Source organism: Gossypium raimondii, chromosome 11 (assembly GCF_025698545.1).
Source record: "Gossypium raimondii isolate GPD5lz chromosome 11, ASM2569854v1, whole genome shotgun sequence".
Lineage (NCBI taxonomy): Eukaryota > Viridiplantae > Streptophyta > Magnoliopsida > Malvales > Malvaceae > Gossypium > Gossypium raimondii.
This window is the reverse complement of record NC_068575.1, coordinates 60,899,162-60,916,626: the sequence shown is the minus strand read 5'-3', so window position 1 is coordinate 60,916,626 and position 17,465 is coordinate 60,899,162. Positions and strand designations below refer to the sequence as shown.

Sequence of the window (17,465 nt, the reverse complement as noted above, 5' to 3'; positions counted from 1 at the left end):
ATTAGCAATATATTTTTTGAACTATTATTTTTTATATTAATCAAAATAAATAATATATAATATATTCATTTTAACCAATATATATATATATATATAAATTTTGATTCAGTTAATTTGATTCAATTAATAACCGAACCGACATTTTGAACATCCGCAGAATCATTGGAAAACTTTACTCCATTGGGCCTAAATTTCGAATTTGCGTTGCTAGACTGGGCTAAATTGCTATGAGGCTTCAAATTAGGCAAACCCCCACTCTCTCCATTGATTAAACCGTAATCTAGAAAACGAAGAACATGCAAAATTCATTTTCGTGGAAAATACCAACATTTAACGGAATAAAATATCACACATCTCATGCGTACATTCATCTAGTTTTGCACGGTTCAAATTCTCATAATTTATATATATTTCAAAAGGACAAATGAATTTCGTACAAGCTATATAAAATCATTATAGTTAATATTTTGTTTCCCAAGTGTAAGCGACCCACTTGAGAAAAAAAGGACTTTTGATTGGCTAAGCTCATAATGGAATAAAATAATGAAATAGCCTCAGTCGTCAAAATGTTTTATTTTATTATTTTTAGAAAAGTCTTATAGGAATTTAAAAACGGGTAATTCAAAAAAAAAAAAAAAAAACAGCAGCAAGCAGCAATAGATAAATAAATAGAGGTAGTCATTGGATGTCGCGTGTCCCCATGACTTTCCTCCTATCGTAACGGTACACGTCAGCTCAACACAGATGTCTCTTTCCTTCACCTTGTGTATATTTATATAAATAAAATTTCGTATTATCTCTTTTGGATCAAATCAAAATGCCGCTACTCTGATGTCTGCTTTGTCTCTCCCATTCTTAAGCTGTACTTTCTCTTCTACCTATCCATTTTCCATTTCACTCAATTCTTCTTTTTCTTCTTTAATTCCGTTTCAGCGAGTGAAACTGTTTGGATCTACTTCTAAAGCAACGACCAGGAGTTTCTTCTTGACAGCTAGGGCAATGGCTGAGCTCGTTAAAGATAAGGAATCCGGTGTCGCCGCTGCTGAGGGCGGCAAGATGGACATTGAGCATTCCCGTACCTTCCTTGAAGCTCGCTCTGAGGAAGGTCTGCTTTCTTTTTAGCTCTCTTCCCCTTTTGTGTTTTTAAAATAATGCTTTTCTATTTGTTTAAGCAAATGAAGTTTCCAATATTTTAAAGAATACAGCATGATTTATTTATTTTATTCTTGTGTATTTCCGAAGAATGGAAACATAATAAATATATATTATGAGGTTTGAAAGGGAATTAGTTATAAAAACTTGTGAACGTAAAATTTGTTCTATTTTGAGTTGTTCAAAGATTACGTGATGACTGACCTGTTTTTTGGAGTATAGAAGAATGTATCAAATTCTAAATTGCTTGCATCAAAAACAGCCTTTAAGAAAAGGTCCATTTTGTTTGTTTTTTTTTTTTTTGCTCACTCGAATGGATTAAGTTCATGCAGCTGTAATATAAATCTTTTTAATGTGTTTCCAAGAAGCTTGGAAGTAAAACAATTTGATGCAGAGATTATGTAAAGATTAACGAAAGTAATAGCTACACTCGAAAGCGATTCTTAGCTTCATGCAAGAATTTGCTTCGTAGGAGTCATTATTGATTGAAGAATTATATGAAAGGATGTTTAGTTATGACTAAGATGGTTGAAAGTAAAATTCGTTGGACTACAAGCTCTGTTATTGATAATAGCTTTTTATTTATTCAATGACATACTCAAGTATTATAAGAAGCTCTTTTAGCCAAATTAACTTTAACTACATTTATTTATGGTTCCAAAATTGAACTAGAGGGTTGGTTTTATTCTCTCATACTGCTTATTTGTCTACAGAACTCCTATCTGGAATTAAGAAGGAAGTAGAAGCACGAAGGTTACCTCCAAATGTTGCAGCAGGAATGGAAGAATTCTATCGGAATTATAAAAATGCTGTAAACTGCTAAACTGGAACTCTTACTTCAGTTCACATTAATGTATGCTCTACTCTGCATGTAATATGTTGGTCTAGAAAATGTTAGCAGATATACCATCATATGATAGCTTTGTGCTTTTAGAACAAATGCACTATTTATACTGGCTTAAGATACACTGTGTTATGAGAACAGGTACGTGAACTTCATAATGTGATATTAACTTCTTTACAAATTCTTCATTGCACTTTGAAAATCTTGGTGGAAGTGTATCCAGTCAAACTACATGTTTTCAGTAGTATATCCCTTAAATGATTGAAATATTTGGGCTAACATTTTGACTCAATGCTTGACTTTTACCTGTATATCTGAAACTTAAAAGAGAACCCATTGTTTTTTTCTTTTAGGTTTTCCAAAGTGGAGATCCTGCTGCTGCTGAAACTGTGTTGTCGAACATGGCTGTAGCACTTGACCTGATGCTTTTGGATGTAGAGGTAATTGTTCTATGATGCTCTTTCAAGATGACTCTGCAGTTTGTAACATATATGAACTTCCTTTCTCAGATACTGCATACAAATCATAAGTTTTTATGAACTTCTACATGAAATATGACGGTAGCTTTTCAGGATCCTTTTGTCTTTCAACCCTACCACAAAGCTTTACGGGAGCCATTTGACTACTACATGTTCGGCCAAAATTATATTCGGCCTTTGATTGATTTCAGGTAAGTGGCCGACTTCCATACTGTCCGCTAATTGTGAAGGAATATATAGTTTCTCATTGCTAGTAAGTCCTTCATTATGTAAAATAATATTGTTCATATTCTGATCACACAAGGATGCATTTGTTACCTTTCATAACATTCATCTATTATGTTCGTTGCAGAAATTCATACGTTGGTAATCTTTCTCTTTTCTATGAAATAGAGGAGAAGCTTAAGCAGGTGATAACGCTCAGTTTTCCCTCATAGTTTCTTCTGCAATTACTTCTGGACTTATATCTTGCTGTTTTATGGGTCTTAATTGCAATTTCTTTTGGCACAAGTAAAAGTGGTGATAGGAGTTTTTAATATGCAGCTGGGACTTGGAAAGTGTGTATTACTACTAGCTATATATTTTCCATTTTAGCTAACCTTTTTGGGTTTAACTGTTAAATTGCTTGCAGGGTCACAATGTTGTACTTTTTTCAAACCATCAAACTGAAGCTGACCCAGCCGTCATTGCACTGTTGCTTGAGAAAACAAATCCACATATTGCCGAGAACCTGGTGATTCCCCCATAATTTCCATTCCGAGCATTCCGTAGTAGTCGTTATCGTTGTGTTCAATCATAATTTCTGTTTATGCCGCAGATCTATGTTGCAGGGGATAGAGTCATAACAGATCCTCTTTGCAAGCCTTTCAGCATGGGAAGGTACTCAAATAGTTACTGAGTTTTCACTTGATTCTGTCAAGATATGCTAAAGGACCACTAACAAAAGAAAAAGTTGTACCAAATTCATTTTAGAAACCTTATATGCGTGTACTCCAAAAAGCACATGTATGATGTTCCTGAGCTTGCTGATATGAAAAGAAAAGCCAACATACGAAGTTTAAAAGAGATGGCTTTGCTGCTAAGGTACCTTAATGCCATAGTAATATTAACATCCTTGAATCTACGCTCTGATTTTTACAACAAATATGTAGCCTAAGACCAAAAACTTCGTATCATTATAGGACTGGCTCGAAATTAGTATGGATTGCACCAAGTGGCGGCCGGGACCGTCCAGATCCTGTTACAGGAGAATGGAATCCAGTAAGTGAAAAATGGGTAAAAGCTGCTTTCATTATCAGCTTGCTCCATTTATAGACATACTAATATAAGGATGAATCAGGCACCCTTTGATTCTTCATCAGTGGACAATATGAGAAGGCTGATAGAAAGTTCAGGCGCTCCAGGGCATATGTATCCCTTGGCTCTATTGTGCTATGACATTATGCCCCCTCCATCCAAGGTGTGTATTTTTGCTTTGCCGGTTTTGTTCATAATATTTATGTTTTCTCTTGTGATTCAATGGATTTCTTTTTAAAGGTGGAAAAAGAAATTGGAGAAAGAAGAATCATAAGCTTTCATGGGGCTGGATTATCAGTAGCTCCAGAAGTTGCTGCTAATTGTGAAAAGTCTGAAGAGGTTGGTTGCATTGGGTTGTGTTACGTTATGTTATACATATAATTTATAGAAGTTGTCATATGGTATTTGATATTGAGAAAATTTGCCCTCTCAAAAGAAGCTGAACAAATTAGTCCTTGTTAAATTTAAAAGTGAGCAACTAAAGATAATTAATATTTTTGTTCACTTTTTCCGTTAATTTATCTTACTAATAAAAAATTTGCCTTAAATATTTATATATTTTGTCAATTTGATGCTGATTTTAAAATTTTCAACAGTTCTTTTTAGAAATCTAAAACAGTTCGTACTGAATATTTTAGAACCAGGACTAAATTGACAAAATTTGTAAAGATTGATAGTTAAATTTGTTAGTATACCAACCAAAATTAGGATACATTGACGGAAAAATAAATGTTCTTATTAATTGTTCTTAGTTTCTTACACAATGACTAAATTGTATTGATTTTTTTTTTTTGAAAAACCAATTTACTTAATATCGAAATTGAGAGGTACTGGAAATATTTTTTACGAATGCATCTTGTGTGTGTTACACTTATTGCTTGAAAACAGCATCTGTGATTGCGGGCTGAGAGTTGGCTTTTCCTTTTCCTTTTCCTTTTGGGATGAGCAGGTTAAGGATGTATATACACAAGCTCTATACAAGTCTGTGACAGAGCAATACAATGTCCTCAAATCTGCCATACATGGAAAACAAGGGTTAGAGGCATCCACTGCAGGTATAGCTTTGTCTCAGCCATGGAACTAGTTTATAGTTAAAACCATGTCAAGTTATCAACGTAACTGCACCCAAAGCCGTAGCCATAGGCAATTCTTACATTACGTGTGTATCATGTTTGACCTACGTGCCTATTCAAATTTGATGTTTTATGTCATGACATATTTTGGAGTGAAGAGGTCCAATAATTATTCATTTTCTTTTAATCATTATGGCTCTTTTCAATGTGAGAAGAGAGATGGATTAAAATTGTGTTAGTAGTCTTGGATTTAGTGTTAAACGAAGATATGTCGTTTGGGTTCTATTCATTGTTTATCTGAATTTGATAGAATTACTTTGATCAAAACCATTAAACTGATTGAATCATAATCCATTCATAATTAGTAAAATAGTAAAAACAAAATATTTTATAATTACATTTGAGTTGGTAATCTAACCGATTCAATTACTGATCCGGTAATCAAAACCCCAGTTCTAATCGCCTCCTCTGTATAATGTTAAGAATCATAATTTCCTTTTTTTTATATATATATAATGTTACGAATCATAATTTTCAATTTTTTATATGCTCCAATTCCTCCCACTCAATTTCTAGTATAATACACGAGGAAAGAAAACAAATGAAAATGCATTTTCATCATCCCATATGAAAGTGGATCATCTTATTGTTTCTAATGAAAATTCCTAATACAAAGTTTAAGAAACAGAAAAGACGCTCTTTTCAATTTTTAACACTGTATCCTTAGGCATATTGCCATTGCCATTGCCATTGAGATCCAACAAATGCCAAAAGGTCTGAGCCGCTCTCCTTTCAAAAGAACGATTTAAAGATCAAGCAATATCCTCATTGCTTGCCATTGCCTTTTCCTTTTGTTTCCTTTTCGTATACTGGACAGAAAGGGAAAAAAGATCATGGTGCGACAAGGTCGGGTGTTTCAGCTTCGATTGATAAGCAAGCAGTGTGTACTTTGCCCACCCAACTATCCAACCGATCCCGCAAGGATTTGATCTGTGGGATTCCCAGAACTCTCGGCTGCACCCAGGAGATGTAGGCAGTTCCTTTAACTTGATCTATTATACCCTCTATCAGATGCACCTGTATAGTGCGACTCGTAAAAGGTTATACAAGTCATCTTCAGGATTTTTAGCCCATTTCAAAGAAATGTTGAGACAGGGCTTCTACATGTTCGACGTCATGAACAAATAATAAGAAGAATTAAGGAAAAAGAAAACGCGAGAAAACAGAAAGGGCGAAACAAATCTGAAGAATGTTTGAACTTACAGACAGGCTCTTCATGAGAAGATGCTCAACATCCTCAATCGACAGTTTTGTTCGCTCAGCTATAACTTTTAAAGGAATGGTTCGATCTTCAGCCGGGCGGCTGCATGGAAACATATTGTAGTTTAGTTATTAACTACACATACAGATAGCAGCAATTTACTCTGACCTGATCCACTAGAGGACACTGTAAACTGACACACCTGAAGATAATCTCCATTAAGCAAAGAACATTAATTTTTTCCAAGAGCCTCTTCTCATTCTCAACCAAGGCTGGTTGTGTCCTCAATGCAGCATTGTGTATGCGACACAATTCTTGATAGTGAACTAAATCCCCTGAGTTGAAGGCTAGGAGGATATAGTAAAGCCACTCTACACTGGTCCCCAAAAGGCTCTTTACCTGTAAAAGATGTCGAGGATGTCAACGTCTCAAACATAATGAAATCAAGTAAAAACATTAATGCAAAGGAACCCCAGAAAATAAAACCTATACTGGCACCATTTTTTATAAGCTCTCTACTGATACCCATAATGATTTGCATTAAGGAACACTATTGTATCAGGCAAACTGCAGTGTCAGCTACAAAAAGTTGAAGTATATGTGCTTAACTCATTAATAAAAAAGCAACAACAAGCATGAATAACTGTTGCATTGAGAAATATTTTGCCAGTAAAAAAAAGGATAATTATTTAGTACACTTGCGGTGGTAAATTTTTATTCCACAAGCGGAGTTAAGATTTTGCCATGTGTCCTTAAGTAGCATTTAAAAAATTAAATAAATAAGACATGAGGCAAAATCTCAACCTTCCTTGGGGAGTAAAATCTCAACATACATTATAAATTATTAAACATGACAAAGTCGTTCTTACAATAGGATGAGCAAGCAGTTCCCCAAAGTTGTAGATATTATCTCCCAAAAGAGCAGAAAGGGATAGATCAAATGCCAAATCCTACATATACAAAAGATAAAATGAAATGAAGTGATAAGCCTATCTTCCATACGAATAAAAACAGTAAAATTTCTTTAGATTATCTATTTGTCCATCTATTCCTTATGACTCAGGTGCAAAGGAAGTACTAGCTAAGTCTTTCCAGCTGGAAAAAGAATACCCAAGTATATCAGTCATCTGACAGTCAGTTTTATCTTCCAAACTGAGGTATCCCCATTTTTATGCCAGTTTTATATCAAGTGTATGCCCGGCAACTCAACTCATCCATGTTATTATAAAGTTTTGGATATTGGAGATAATTCAGACTTGAAGTTAGACTTCAGAGGCACTGCTGCACATGGATTGGATAATAAAATAATTATTATGAAAAGAAATAATTTCTAGAGAGGATTCTGAATAACAAGAAATTTGTAACATTAAAGCTTGATAAATGAAACATATTAATGAGTTCCAGTAATATCACGAGGTGATACGTTTGCATGGAAAAAAACACATAAGCCTATAAAAACATACCAACTTAAAAGATTCTGAGAGAGAATCCACCGATGTGTACCCAAGATAAAGGAGAGCACTTTTATAGAACTCAGCAAATTCTTGACGAAATTTATGGTATTGAGATGAAACCCAATAATAGCTAGCATACACAGATGGATCTACGCCATCCATACTGTCAAGGGTACTCTTTCCATCTTCAAGAAGTTTCTTGCACTCCTTTTGGTCGCCCAGCTCAAGCTTGAATTTGGCGACTTGCATCTCGATATAAAGAATAGGTTCTTCTATGCGCTTCTCTTTAGTAGCTCGAAGCTTTTCAATAACCCCTTCGAGATAACTAATAGCAGCTTCTTTCTCTGAGTATTGCCGAGAAACTATAACAGCAAAATGTGCGAGCTTGAGAAGATTAATCTTGGTCTCAAAGTCAGTGATAAAATTATGATACAACTTGATCAGTGCATCTCCAGCCTGAAATTTAAGAAACAAGTATCATAAGAGGTTGGATGACTAGCAAAGATCTATCACATAGCCTACATTTTGTTCATTTCTAATGCATGTATAAGAATCCATAAATTCAAGTATAAACCCAATTCTTCTAGAGTAAATAACAAATGCCATTTCATAACACTGTCCAAAAACTTTCTTTGATAATCTTTTGAGGCATTGAACATCAAGAACGATAAACATCCAATTTATTTCTTTCCAATTTAGAACAAAAAGAAAAGAATGGTAGAGAAGAATTAAAAACCCTGATAATTCCCCCAATTCTACAACACAATCCTGTCTCCTAAAACTGAACAAAAGCTAAAACAAAAAACAAAAAGAGGAAAAAAAGAAAGAAAGCTCCTCCATTAAAAAAACCCAAACTCCCAAAATCTTAAAACCCTAGTATGGAGACCTACAAACCCTAGACCCAAACAACACGGAATAGAACGAGAGATAAAGACCTGGAAGAAGGTAAGAGCAACGAATTGATCAAGCTTGAGGGTAAGTTGATGCCAAAGCTTCTTCTGATACAGATCTGCAAGAGAACTATACCAATCGGATAGCTCTGGATGTTCATTTCGAAGAGAGTCTAGGTATTGCAAGGCCGCCATTCACCTCAATTTCCCTCAACAATGTCGAATGAGAGAAAATTTCCTTTCTTGTCAACTTAGTTTTCTCTCTATTATAAATACCGAAAGCTTTGATTTTCCCTGTCTTCGAGCAAAGACACTGACACAGAGGACTAGGAAACCCGAGAATTTTGACAATTATATTTCGGGTCGGGTTTCGCTAACAAAAAATTAAAATACATTTTTCTTTTTCCTTAAATCTCTAAGGAAATCATGACATTATCTTTTTATCACGACAAGCAAGGTGGGATTGAATCTTACTTTGATTAATATGGGTATTATCGTTAATGAAAAAAGATGTAGTTTTGAGTACACTGAAGTTTATTATTTTCCTATTTATAGGTGGGAAGAAAAATGAAATACCAATTATTATTTAGGGTAAATTTATGCACAAGATCATTAAATTATTAATAAATTTATGTTTTAATCAATTATTTATTATTTTAATAATTTTAATTAAATATTTTTAAATAGTTTAATAATTATTTTGTGATTTTTAAAATTAAGCAACCAAAACATAAATTTTATTAATAGTTTAGTGGTTTTGAGTATAATCTACACTACCATTTATTAAAAACATGTCAACTTTGAGAAAACAGTGACGGAGCTAAGGGGGCTAGCAGGGGCTCGGCCCCCTTAAAATGAAAAAATTTTTATTTAGATATTTTAAAATTTATAAAATTTTAAATTAATAATAATAAATTATATTTTGACCCAAAAATAATAAAAATTTAATTTAATCTTTTAAAATTATAAAAATATAGACTATTAAAATAGTAAAATTGAGAAAAGTTAATAACTATATTGAGGTGCCAATTTATTCAAAAGCAAGTCTAAAACTCTTTAGAATGAGCTTTCAATAAGCTTCAATGTTACACAAAAATATTACAAAAATCGTTATAATTTGTGTAATTCAATAATATTTTATTTAATTTGTGTTGAACAAAAGCAATTCTACTGTAAGCTCGAAAAAAAATGTATCAAATATATCAATACCTTTCTTTAATAATTTTTTGTAATTGAATAATATTTTTAAATAATTTATATTTAATTAAAACTCATGAAAAGCCAACTCTAGAAAGCTCACCCTAACACTCCTCCATTTAGGCCGTGATAAATTCATCCAAAGAACCTGTGGACCTGAAAGAGTCATGCAACTAACAGTCTCTGCTCAAAGACTTCAACATTGGATCGCTATCCCTACAACATATCTATTACCTAAAGCACTTAAACAATTTCTCAGGAACCCGAAAGGAAGTCGAGAAGCATGACTGGTTCGATCATAGATGCCATAATACTTGAACTGACTTATGACAATCTCATTGCAGAGGTGTTGAAACAAATGAAATAAATACAAATAATGAAAGATTTCATCCAGTACATGTGAGGGTAACAGTTTCATGATCTACATATAATAAAAACACCTTGAACTTATATGATGCAAATTATTCCAAGTTGAGCTCTAATCAACATTTGATACCAGACTTTAGATCCCAGATGCATTGCATTCTTCAAGGAGATTCAATAAATTATGTTCCGGGGCACTTAGAGACGGTAAAATCAAGCGATTCGAGCGGGTTGCTTGGGGTTTCATTCCAGTAGCCTCAGATTCAAGGGTGCCTCCGTCCTTCATAACTGGCAACTCAGTTCTCCTTACATTAGCCGACACTCGCTCCTTCCAGATCCTTCCATCCTGATTACAGAAAAGCAGTATATGAGATTTTAATTTAAATAGATGACAAGTTCATAAGTAATGGTTTGTACAATTCACTACCACCAACATAAAAAATGAACAAAGAGGTCAATCATTAAATAAACCATGCATACCAGAAAGATAATAACCTATGAAAATAAAAGCTTCTCATAAGACTATATATAATAGTAACACCAAATTCTTAAGATGCAGTTCAGAGGATCCATTTTCCTTGCACCGAATTAATCGAGAATAAAAAGCCTAAACCCTAAACTAGTGCAATCAATGGTAAAGAACACAAAAGGCGAGCCTCGAAAGATTACGTTTAGAATTGAAGGTTCAGGTAGGGGGCACTGAATTGGTCGGTCATTGTCCAAAGGCTCGGTTGGACATTCGACAGGCTTGAACTCAACTGCTACTTCAATTCCATGGACAGTAGCAGTAGCAGCATCAACTAAATCGGCATTTTGGGGCATAACATTGGTTTCCACCTGCACCGTGAAAGGGGAATCATTGGTCACATGCAACAAGAAATATATCAGACCTTAGTCTAAAAGGGCAAAAATTCGGGGTTAATACTAGTAGCAGGGTTTTCAACAAAATTATTTGCAAAAACAAGAAATATATCAGACCTTAGTCTAAAGGGCATTTGAATTGAATAACAGAAGAGATCACAAACCCCAAAAGCATATACGGATTATACCAGGCATCTATAATTTTATAGACTATAAAAGAAAACAGATTGTTGATCTGAAAAACTGGATTTGCTCATATTGGTAATCTCTAGGTTTCAGTTGCAGTACTACTTTCTATTATTTTCATCAAATTAGATACACAATTGAACATAAGGAAAGAATTTTATTATGAAAACCCAAAACCACAGCAACAAAATTACCTATTTCAAAAAGGAATGGTTCTTAAATAAGAAAGACAATAACAGAAATAGTCAGATCAGAACCATAATGACATGATATCTCAAAAGTAAATCAACCAATCCCAACACATAAACAAAAGGGATATTTCGACCAAATCAAAGCAATAAGAAACAAGAAACTAAACAAAATTTAAAATTCGAAAACCCAATCAACGATGAAACATCAATGAACTAATCCAAAAGGGAAATAAAAACCCAAATATTCAGATTTGAATGTTACAGAATCCACCCAAGTAAACTTCTAAAAAAGAGAAATAGGAAAAAAAATAAAAAAAGAAACTTACAAAAGCACTCTTGGAGCGTCGATGGGCAGACCTGCCAACAGAAAATCTGGAAAAAATACCAACCATGTTTTTCGTTACGAACAAATTGTGGGTAACCGAGATAGCATTAGTGAGATTTCAGAATAGGTGGGCCTAACTTGGTGGTCAGTAACCTGTTACGTTATGACTTTTACAATGGATTAAAAGGGAGATATTTATATATTCAATGAGAAGCTACTAAAGAAAAATATCAAAAACAATTCTCTATTCTTCCACTCTTCACTCGTCCTTTATTTCTTCATCTTATCTTCTTGTTCGCTGTATCATATATATTAAATAAGGGAAACTATAATTTAGACAAAAGGGTCCTTCGGTTTAGATTCGTTGTAGAGGAGAAAATAAAAGTCAGCTAAGAACCATAGCTATATACTGGGAATACAAATTCAAAGTATGGAGGAGAGAAACGAGGGAGAAGATGATAAGAACGAGGGATAATGGTTAGGCTTGGCTCGGTTTTCGTTTTGCTTTGTGTATCGGGTTTTTGTCTTTTCAAGAGTCTGTCATTTGTTATTATTTCTTAATTTGGCTTTTTGCGTAGATTAGCCTCTAAGTTATACCCAATTCTTACATTAGCCGTTAATTTTTTTTATCAGAAATTATTAATTTTATCTTAATTTACTCAAAAAATTGTGAATTATTGTTTCAGTCCCTTTATTATGCAGTTAAATAATTTGAGATTTTATTTTGGAAAGGTTAGCATTTAATTGGAATAGTTAAAGATATTATTTATTTAGAGTAATTGATGATATTATAAAAATAAAGAAATGAAATTATATCAAATGAAAGCACAAATGCAAAATTCCAAATTTGAGTTGTTTCTTTTAGGTTGAATTACTAATAATTCCTCCGAAAACTATATTCTTATTTAAATTATTGATGAAAGACATTTTTGGAGACCTAAAATAATCAAATTATTTTCCGAAAAGGCAACCATTGTGCAAATACCCTTAAATGCAAAGGCATTAAATTTAGTCTTTTTTTAAAACTATGATAATTACGTTGTGTATTTTGAACTTCCCAACTTTATGTCAACTTTAGCTATGGATGACATAGACAAACTGCCTATGTATCGCACTAATTAATTTGGTTTAATGAATCGTTCCTTTCTCAAAAGAAACAAAGAAGAAGCACTTGTTTTATATTTAAACCAGTATTTATGATAGCATTATTGTTGCTAAATATTTACTACTACAGCATGTATGGGATTGGGAGTAGTCGCTATAGAAAAATGCTGTTAATTAAGTTAAGAGGAATAGGCAATATAGTTGAAATGTCAAGAAAAAGATCACATCCCTAAACGATGGAAGAAGGGATGGTTGTGTCATGGTCATGGAGTGGCAGCAGCCTTGCTGTCCAATAACCTAATGTCTAAAATTGTCCCACACCACCCCGACCTATCTTATAGATACTCCTTTCCAACTACTCATAATTTTGACCAAATCACTATTTATGACGATCGGTGCCACAGTTTTCAACATCTACCAAAATTATTGTATTCATTATATAATAAAACTGGAACTCTAATAGTCAACATTCATGTAATCAGTCGGTAGAATATTAGATTCTTAATAGTATGAGTAATTAAAAATTAAATCCTTAAAACTAGGAGAGAATTTTTCAAGAATTGCATGTTTTAGAGTAATGTATGCATATTATGTGATATGTCCATATTGGATTTCCTTGATTAATTTAAATAAAAGAATATTGAAGACTTAAGTCCAACAGATGCAAGCATCAAGCTGGGATGACACAAGGGGGCTGCCGGCCTGTCAGGGCTTGAATAAAAAATATGTGATAAAAATGTAAAATCATAAGAAAAACGGAGATTTTTAAGGGGAATTGAATTAAACCCTTATATATTTAGCAAGGGACTATGATGGATTCAATGAGCTCTTGAAGTGGAGCTAACTCTTTCTTGTCGATCAGCCCGAATTCCTGCAGATGCAAAACCGTGAATTGAATTAAACCAATAACTTTCTAATCAACTATGCATGTTTCTTGTACCTTCTAATGAATGTTTCAGAGATTAAGAGAACATTTCAACACTTAAATTAAACTACATCCATAGTTTGCCGTCTTGCTACTTAAAATGAAAAAAAAAAAGAATATATATATTTACATGCCGATTTCTCATTGTACAAACCTATATTCTTGTCTCTTGATTATATAAGAGATTCTTCTACAAATACCATTAAACATATGTGGCATGCATTTCGTTCTCACAAATTATATAGTAAACAAAACATCACCCACTACAAAAATAAATAAGTAAATATACATATAAAAGGAGAAAGGTTTAGCTATATCCATATTGCAACAAATTTGAACAGGATTGTTCAACATGATGACTGTTATTTAGTAGCACTAGTACGTAAACAAGTGGTAGAGGCCTGCCTTGGAAAAGAGGGTAGAGAATTAAAAATATATATATATATATATTAATTATTAAGCAGAAGAAGACTTACACAAGTAAACAGTATGAAATGCTTGAAGCATGTGTTCAAATGGGCTTCTTCCTTAAGGCTCACAATTTTCTGGAAGTGTGAGTGATAGATGTGGGCATATACTCGGAACAGTCTTTTGAATATTGTCTTCACGACCTCATTGAAGTTGGAAGGAAATGCTACACCTAGCAAATTTGAAATATGCAGTTAAACATAGGCAAGTATTTAGCACAGACACAATCAAAAAATTAAAGAGGGCAGTATGTTATCCAACATTGTTGTCATCATATATAGATAAACAACTTTCTCTAGATGACAGAATGTCAGACTTCATCACAAAGAATTAAAGATGACTAAACACATGAATGATGAAGATTTTTACCAAGCTTTTGAGGAAATATGGATTCATCATCAAGCTGTGATTCGATCCAGTCCATTAAATATTCAACATATTTCGGGGCGGAAACCTCGATAGGTTTCTTGATCTGCACACCATCTGCCCATCTATATTCATACCTATAAAGTTTTGTTGAGCAGCAAATAATCAATCAACAACAGAGTATTACAGCATGATGAAAAGTTTAAGACTCGGATTTGTATGATTAATTTGTTGAAAAAGGCAAAAGGAATCTGGTTCAATATGTCATACTTAGGGCCTGCAGTCATTGTAGGACAGTTCTCAGGAGTACAAAACTCTGTAAGGGTGCCATAGAGCAGATTCACTTGATTGAAGAAATCCACAGCTGAAAATGATCCAACAGTTAAATTTAAGCAATGAGTTCCAATGAAATTAGGTAGTAACCTAGAAATAGGAAAGAAAATGTACTAAAACATTCTATCAAAAATCAGCTAATAAATTCAATAAAAATAAATGAGCTCATGAAAGTAACTTACAGCATGGCCACACCAAACGTCGAATATTCATGGATAAATTATACACAAGTTTAAATAAATAAGGAATTATTCTGATTCTTTGCATGTGCGTGCAGGGTGTGAGCTGGAAAGAAAGAGAGGGAGCAAGATATATACTATTGACTGCGAGCCATTCATGTAAATCCTCCCCTGGGGGTAGCCTTACTGCTTCCCTTAGGTTTCCACTGCCCAAGGTAGCATCAATGTGCTTTTTAAGCTGTGCACCCTGCATTACATGTTTACAGTACTTGGATGAGAACTGTAAATTCTGCTAAGCCACTAATATAGCAGAATGAAGTCCAGAAAGTATTTATATAGACTATAAAGAAGCCAGTTCAGAAGAAATGGAGAGAAACCTCTAAAAGGTTATACAATCATTGTCAAGTTCAAAACACAGCAGTACTACTAACCATGCTTAGAGGTAGATCCCCATTTAGTAAAAAAATTTATAGCATATAGTACATGTACATAAGACCCTCGAACATCCATGAGTTGGTCTTACAGGTGAGGCTGTAGGACCATAATGCATGTCAGTAGAGCATTGAAATTTGTACTATTTCCACTTTGCCACAGAGAATTTTAAGTAGAACATCACAGTGTAAAGTTATTTAGTTGAATTAGTGACTTCAAAAGCAATGAAATTTATCAAATAGGAATATGAATGGTAAAGTCAGCTTTTTTTCTTCTTTTCATCTGTTGGTATGGTCAAGGGAATTCTTGCTTTACAGATAGAAATAGCAAGTTTCAGTATTAATGACAACCATTTAAGTAGCTAAAAATCCAAGAAGCAGAAGAGCCAGCAGAAGGAATTAGATCAAGGATTCGGGATCTTCTCTTCTTAGTATGCTTTGCAAATGAAGCCAACTTTCCAGGGTCTTGTTTATGATTTTTGATGCATTAGATCTTAGCTGTTAAGTTGTGCTTGCTTTTATTTTGATTCTAAATCTGGACACTTTGTAGAATACTTCCAGACCAGTATGCTAAAGTTTCAAGTTCACACTCAAGAAATTCTTACTGATAAATATATACATTTACCAAGGGAATAAATTAGGAAGGTGATCAGCGGTCACATCAACAATCCCAAAGATTCAAGCAAAATGATAGGGAACGTGTCACATCAAATTCTAACAAGCAGAGATAAAATATATTAATTATTTTTCATTACGAAAAGGAACAAAAATAACCAACCTTACTTCCTGAGGGTGCACTTTTTTTTGGGCGGAATGTTCGCTGATTTCTGTTTTTAGAGCAATCTATTATCAGGAAAATGGTTAACTGAAAAGACTCACAAATCATGATTACCAGCTATACTCTCAGACATGAGAATGGCAGTCTGAAATACATACATCTAATATAGGTAAGTTCAAATTTCAAAAGCTTTTTTCCATAGAATTATATAAAAAAATTTGAGTATATTTCATGTATCTACAGCATGGTGTATCAAATTGATTTTTTTTTTTTGAAGTAAAAAAACAATATTTATAAGACGGAAAATACACTCTGGTTTGATAAAATTCAGCACCTAGATGCAAAGCTCATTTGTTTCAATCAAGGCGACATACTTTCTAAGATAACAATCAATATGTGCACCTTTTCTACCTTTCTAACATCTTCATTCACGAAAACCATCCGTACCGCATAGCTTTTAATCGTAGTTCTAACATCGAATCAACTAATTTTATCAGAGCAAATCATTAAATGAGAACATGAAGGCGAGTTCAACATGCATTGAGATTCACAATCAGTAATGTATAGCCTTTAATTTAATTAACATACAAAAATCCAAATACAATACTAATGATCGACGTGATTGACCGGCTTTAAGATTTGAGAAAATTTATAATAATCAAAAGAGCACCTAACCACAACCATTATCAAATTGCACTAACAAAAAACAATAGGATTGCAGTTTAAACAAATAAATCAAAGAATCCAGAGAACAAATCAGGAAGAAAGAGTAAAATGTTTTCAGAATTTTTAAATAAAATTAATGGCAGCCAAAAAATAATGAGTTGATCGCTGCTGATCTTAAATCAGCAAAAAGATTATAGAATTATAACAGATCTCACATAATTTATAAAGCATCATTGCAAAATCAAAAAAGAAAAAAAATGTAAATCATAGAAAAGGATTTAGTATTTTAGGAGAAATTTAAAAAAGAAAATGGAAATATTGACACTCACCTGCCCAGACCGAAGAGACTCATGGTTAGAGATATAGAGAGGATTTGATTTTTTTTTTTTTTTTTGCCTTTCTTCAGGTGGGAAACTTGAAAAGCTGAAAAGGCTTTTATCCTTTTGTCACCTTTCGTTTCTCTTACTATTTTTTTTTGAATTTATTATTATTCCTTGCGTAAGCTAAGCTCAGCTGTTTTTTATATTTTTTTTGTCTTATATACCTTAACACTTTTCCTAATTTAGTACATAAATTTTTCTTAGCCTAATTCGATACCTGAAATTGATATTTTTCTTAATTTGGTATCTAAACTTTTTAGGTT

The 17,465-nt window shown here is 33.2% G+C and overlaps 4 protein-coding genes across 10 annotated transcripts; 1 reads left to right on the top strand and 3 right to left on the bottom strand.

The window, feature by feature from the left end:
• Positions 1-722: 722 nt before the first annotated feature.
• Positions 723-5,127, top strand: LOC105802010 (glycerol-3-phosphate acyltransferase, chloroplastic). 4 transcript variants are annotated; one of them, XM_052623391.1, is made up of 13 exons: positions 723-833; positions 934-1,105; positions 1,866-1,963; positions 2,350-2,436; positions 2,569-2,666; positions 2,828-2,885; positions 3,107-3,208; positions 3,293-3,354; positions 3,448-3,558; positions 3,657-3,735; positions 3,815-3,934; positions 4,012-4,110; positions 4,721-5,127. In XM_052623391.1, the coding sequence occupies exons 2-13, from the start codon at positions 1,000-1,002 to the stop codon at positions 4,853-4,855; spliced, it is 1,155 nt and encodes a 384-aa protein (XP_052479351.1). In that variant the 5' UTR covers positions 723-833; positions 934-999; the 3' UTR covers positions 4,856-5,127. The 4 variants fall into 4 exon arrangements, with proteins under 4 accessions (XP_052479351.1, XP_012488861.1, XP_052479350.1 ...); XM_052623390.1 differs by having other exon boundaries at positions 807-862; positions 992-1,105; XM_052623392.1 differs by having other exon boundaries at positions 811-842.
• Positions 5,128-5,437: 310 nt separating this feature from the next.
• On the bottom strand, positions 5,438-8,826 carry LOC105802011 (26S proteasome non-ATPase regulatory subunit 13 homolog B). 3 transcript variants are annotated; one of them, XM_012633408.2, is made up of 6 exons: positions 8,495-8,822; positions 7,569-8,015; positions 6,975-7,055; positions 6,308-6,504; positions 6,108-6,207; positions 5,438-5,921 (listed from the first exon to the last, which is right to left on the bottom strand). In XM_012633408.2, exons 1-6 carry the CDS (start codon positions 8,642-8,644, stop codon positions 5,736-5,738), a joined length of 1,161 nt encoding a protein of 386 aa, XP_012488862.1. In that variant the 5' UTR covers positions 8,645-8,822; the 3' UTR covers positions 5,438-5,735. The 3 variants fall into 3 exon arrangements, with proteins under 3 accessions (XP_012488862.1, XP_052479353.1, XP_012488863.1); XM_012633409.2 differs by having other exon boundaries at positions 5,778-6,004; positions 8,495-8,826; XM_052623393.1 differs by lacking the exon at positions 6,975-7,055 and having other exon boundaries at positions 8,495-8,825.
• Positions 8,827-9,957: 1,131 nt separating this feature from the next.
• On the bottom strand, positions 9,958-12,088 carry LOC105802014 (hypothetical protein). Its single transcript, XM_012633411.2, has 3 exons — positions 11,574-12,088; positions 10,679-10,846; positions 9,958-10,355 (listed from the first exon to the last, which is right to left on the bottom strand). Exons 1-3 carry the CDS (start codon positions 11,637-11,639, stop codon positions 10,149-10,151), a joined length of 441 nt encoding a protein of 146 aa, XP_012488865.1. The 5' UTR covers positions 11,640-12,088; the 3' UTR covers positions 9,958-10,148.
• Positions 12,089-13,258: 1,170 nt separating this feature from the next.
• LOC105802015 (MOB kinase activator-like 1A) lies at positions 13,259-17,243 on the bottom strand. 2 transcript variants are annotated; one of them, XM_012633412.2, is made up of 7 exons: positions 17,152-17,243; positions 16,157-16,205; positions 15,086-15,194; positions 14,706-14,799; positions 14,439-14,572; positions 14,078-14,241; positions 13,259-13,547 (listed from the first exon to the last, which is right to left on the bottom strand). In XM_012633412.2, exons 1-7 carry the CDS (start codon positions 17,172-17,174, stop codon positions 13,473-13,475), a joined length of 648 nt encoding a protein of 215 aa, XP_012488866.1. In that variant the 5' UTR covers positions 17,175-17,243; the 3' UTR covers positions 13,259-13,472. The 2 variants fall into 2 exon arrangements, with proteins under 2 accessions (XP_012488866.1, XP_052479363.1); XM_052623403.1 differs by lacking the exons at positions 15,086-15,194; positions 16,157-16,205; positions 17,152-17,243 and adding an exon at positions 14,951-15,057.
• Positions 17,244-17,465: the final 222 nt, after the last annotated feature.